The 1,378-nt window shown below is 53.4% G+C and overlaps 1 protein-coding gene across 1 annotated transcript in view; it reads left to right on the top strand.

The window, feature by feature from the left end:
- The window catches only part of LMO1 (LIM domain only 1 (rhombotin 1)), a 56,668-nt gene extending 55,962 nt beyond the window's left edge, over positions 1–706 (top strand). Inside the window, exon 4 of the mRNA XM_010140327.1 lies at positions 265–706. Coding sequence (XP_010138629.1) covers positions 265–370 — 106 coding nt within the window. The 3' untranslated portion in view covers positions 371–706. The remainder of the gene's footprint in view (positions 1–264) is intronic.
- Positions 707–1,378: the final 672 nt, after the last annotated feature.

Here is a 1,378-nt window from a genome sequence, read left to right as displayed (position 1 = left end):
GAGCTGCTCCCCGAGCCGCTTCGTACAACCTGGCCTGGGCGCTGAGCACCACCGTGCCAGACCAAGGGACGGCAAAACCCCGGGGCTGTGCAGGGAAGGGGAGCCGGGGCAGAAGCACGTGGGCTTTCCCGAGGTCCAATGCCACTGGCAGAGCTGGAAATCAAACTCTGTGCCCGGAGTCGCCTTTGGAGCCAAATAGCCTCAGATTCACCCTATTCTAACCTCTGTTTGTGCTCACACCCATTAATTCTTTTTATCTTCCAGATTCTGTGTGGGAGACAAATTTTTCCTGAAGAACAACATGATCTTGTGTCAGATGGACTATGAGGAAGGGCAGCTGAACGGGAGCTTCGAGTCCCAGGTTCAATAACAAACCCTGCTTGGCTGAAGCACTGTGGGATGGGCGCTCAGCCGTGCCAGCAGCGGGGGTGCCTGTCAGCTTGCCTGCAATATTTTTTTAATTCTTGGTCCAGAGAGGACTATATACATTGTAGTACCCCCCCCCCACAAAGCAGTTACAATTTTAGATGTACAGTTGTGCCTGCTTAGCTGAGCACTGCATTGCCTGTATGTTTGTGAGTTTTTGGGGTCTGGGGGAGGGCTCTGTACAGTCTGTTTTCTGTATATAAACTGGAACATTTATTTTATGAAAAATGTAATGCAATTTTATTACTGGTGTGAATTAAAAATTATGAATGTTTCCTGGTCATCTTAGCTGTGGTTTGTTCTCCACGCGGTGAAAGCCTGCATTTCCTGCGCTTGACGTTGGGCAGACTGTTACAAATATGTACACGGATCCTTGGAAGCTGCGTGAGTAAAATCAGAGGCAGGAGTTCGCGCATGAACAGGGGAAGAAATGCAGCCGCAGAGTGAGACCTCTCTGCTTGAACCGTGCGGAGGCTTGTGTCCAAAAACCTGCTGCGCGGTACAGCGGGCGGGATGAGCTGTGGCTGGGTGATGGCTGGGAACAGTCAGCGCTGCTGGGTCCCACCGTGGCTGCTGTGCGGTGCTGAGCTGCTGGACGAGGTGTCTGGCCTTTCACCTCTGTGAATTTAGGCAGAGCACTTCCACTCGGGCCAGCAGTGCTTGTTGGCCAGCTGAGGCGGTGGAACAAGCTCCCTCCAGCCCTGTCGACAGGTGCCCAGACACAGATCAGGATATTCGTTTCAAAGCTCTGAGAGGCAGTGGGGTTTTCCTGGGGGGCATGGCTTGTCCAAGCCCGAGCTGGTGTCAGGGTCCGAGAGGCACCAGGGGCTGACGCAGCACCCTTTTGGCAGCCCTTTCTGCTTACTCTGTGCCAGGGGCTTTTACCTCCCGCGTAACGAAAGCGATCGGAATTGAAGCATCTCCCGGAGAAAAGCTCTGAACTGCATTCCTG

Source organism: Buceros rhinoceros, unplaced genomic scaffold (assembly GCF_000710305.1).
Source record: "Buceros rhinoceros silvestris isolate BGI_N320 unplaced genomic scaffold, ASM71030v1 scaffold21907, whole genome shotgun sequence".
Lineage (NCBI taxonomy): Eukaryota > Metazoa > Chordata > Aves > Bucerotiformes > Bucerotidae > Buceros > Buceros rhinoceros.
This window is presented reverse-complemented; position numbering and strand designations above follow the sequence as displayed.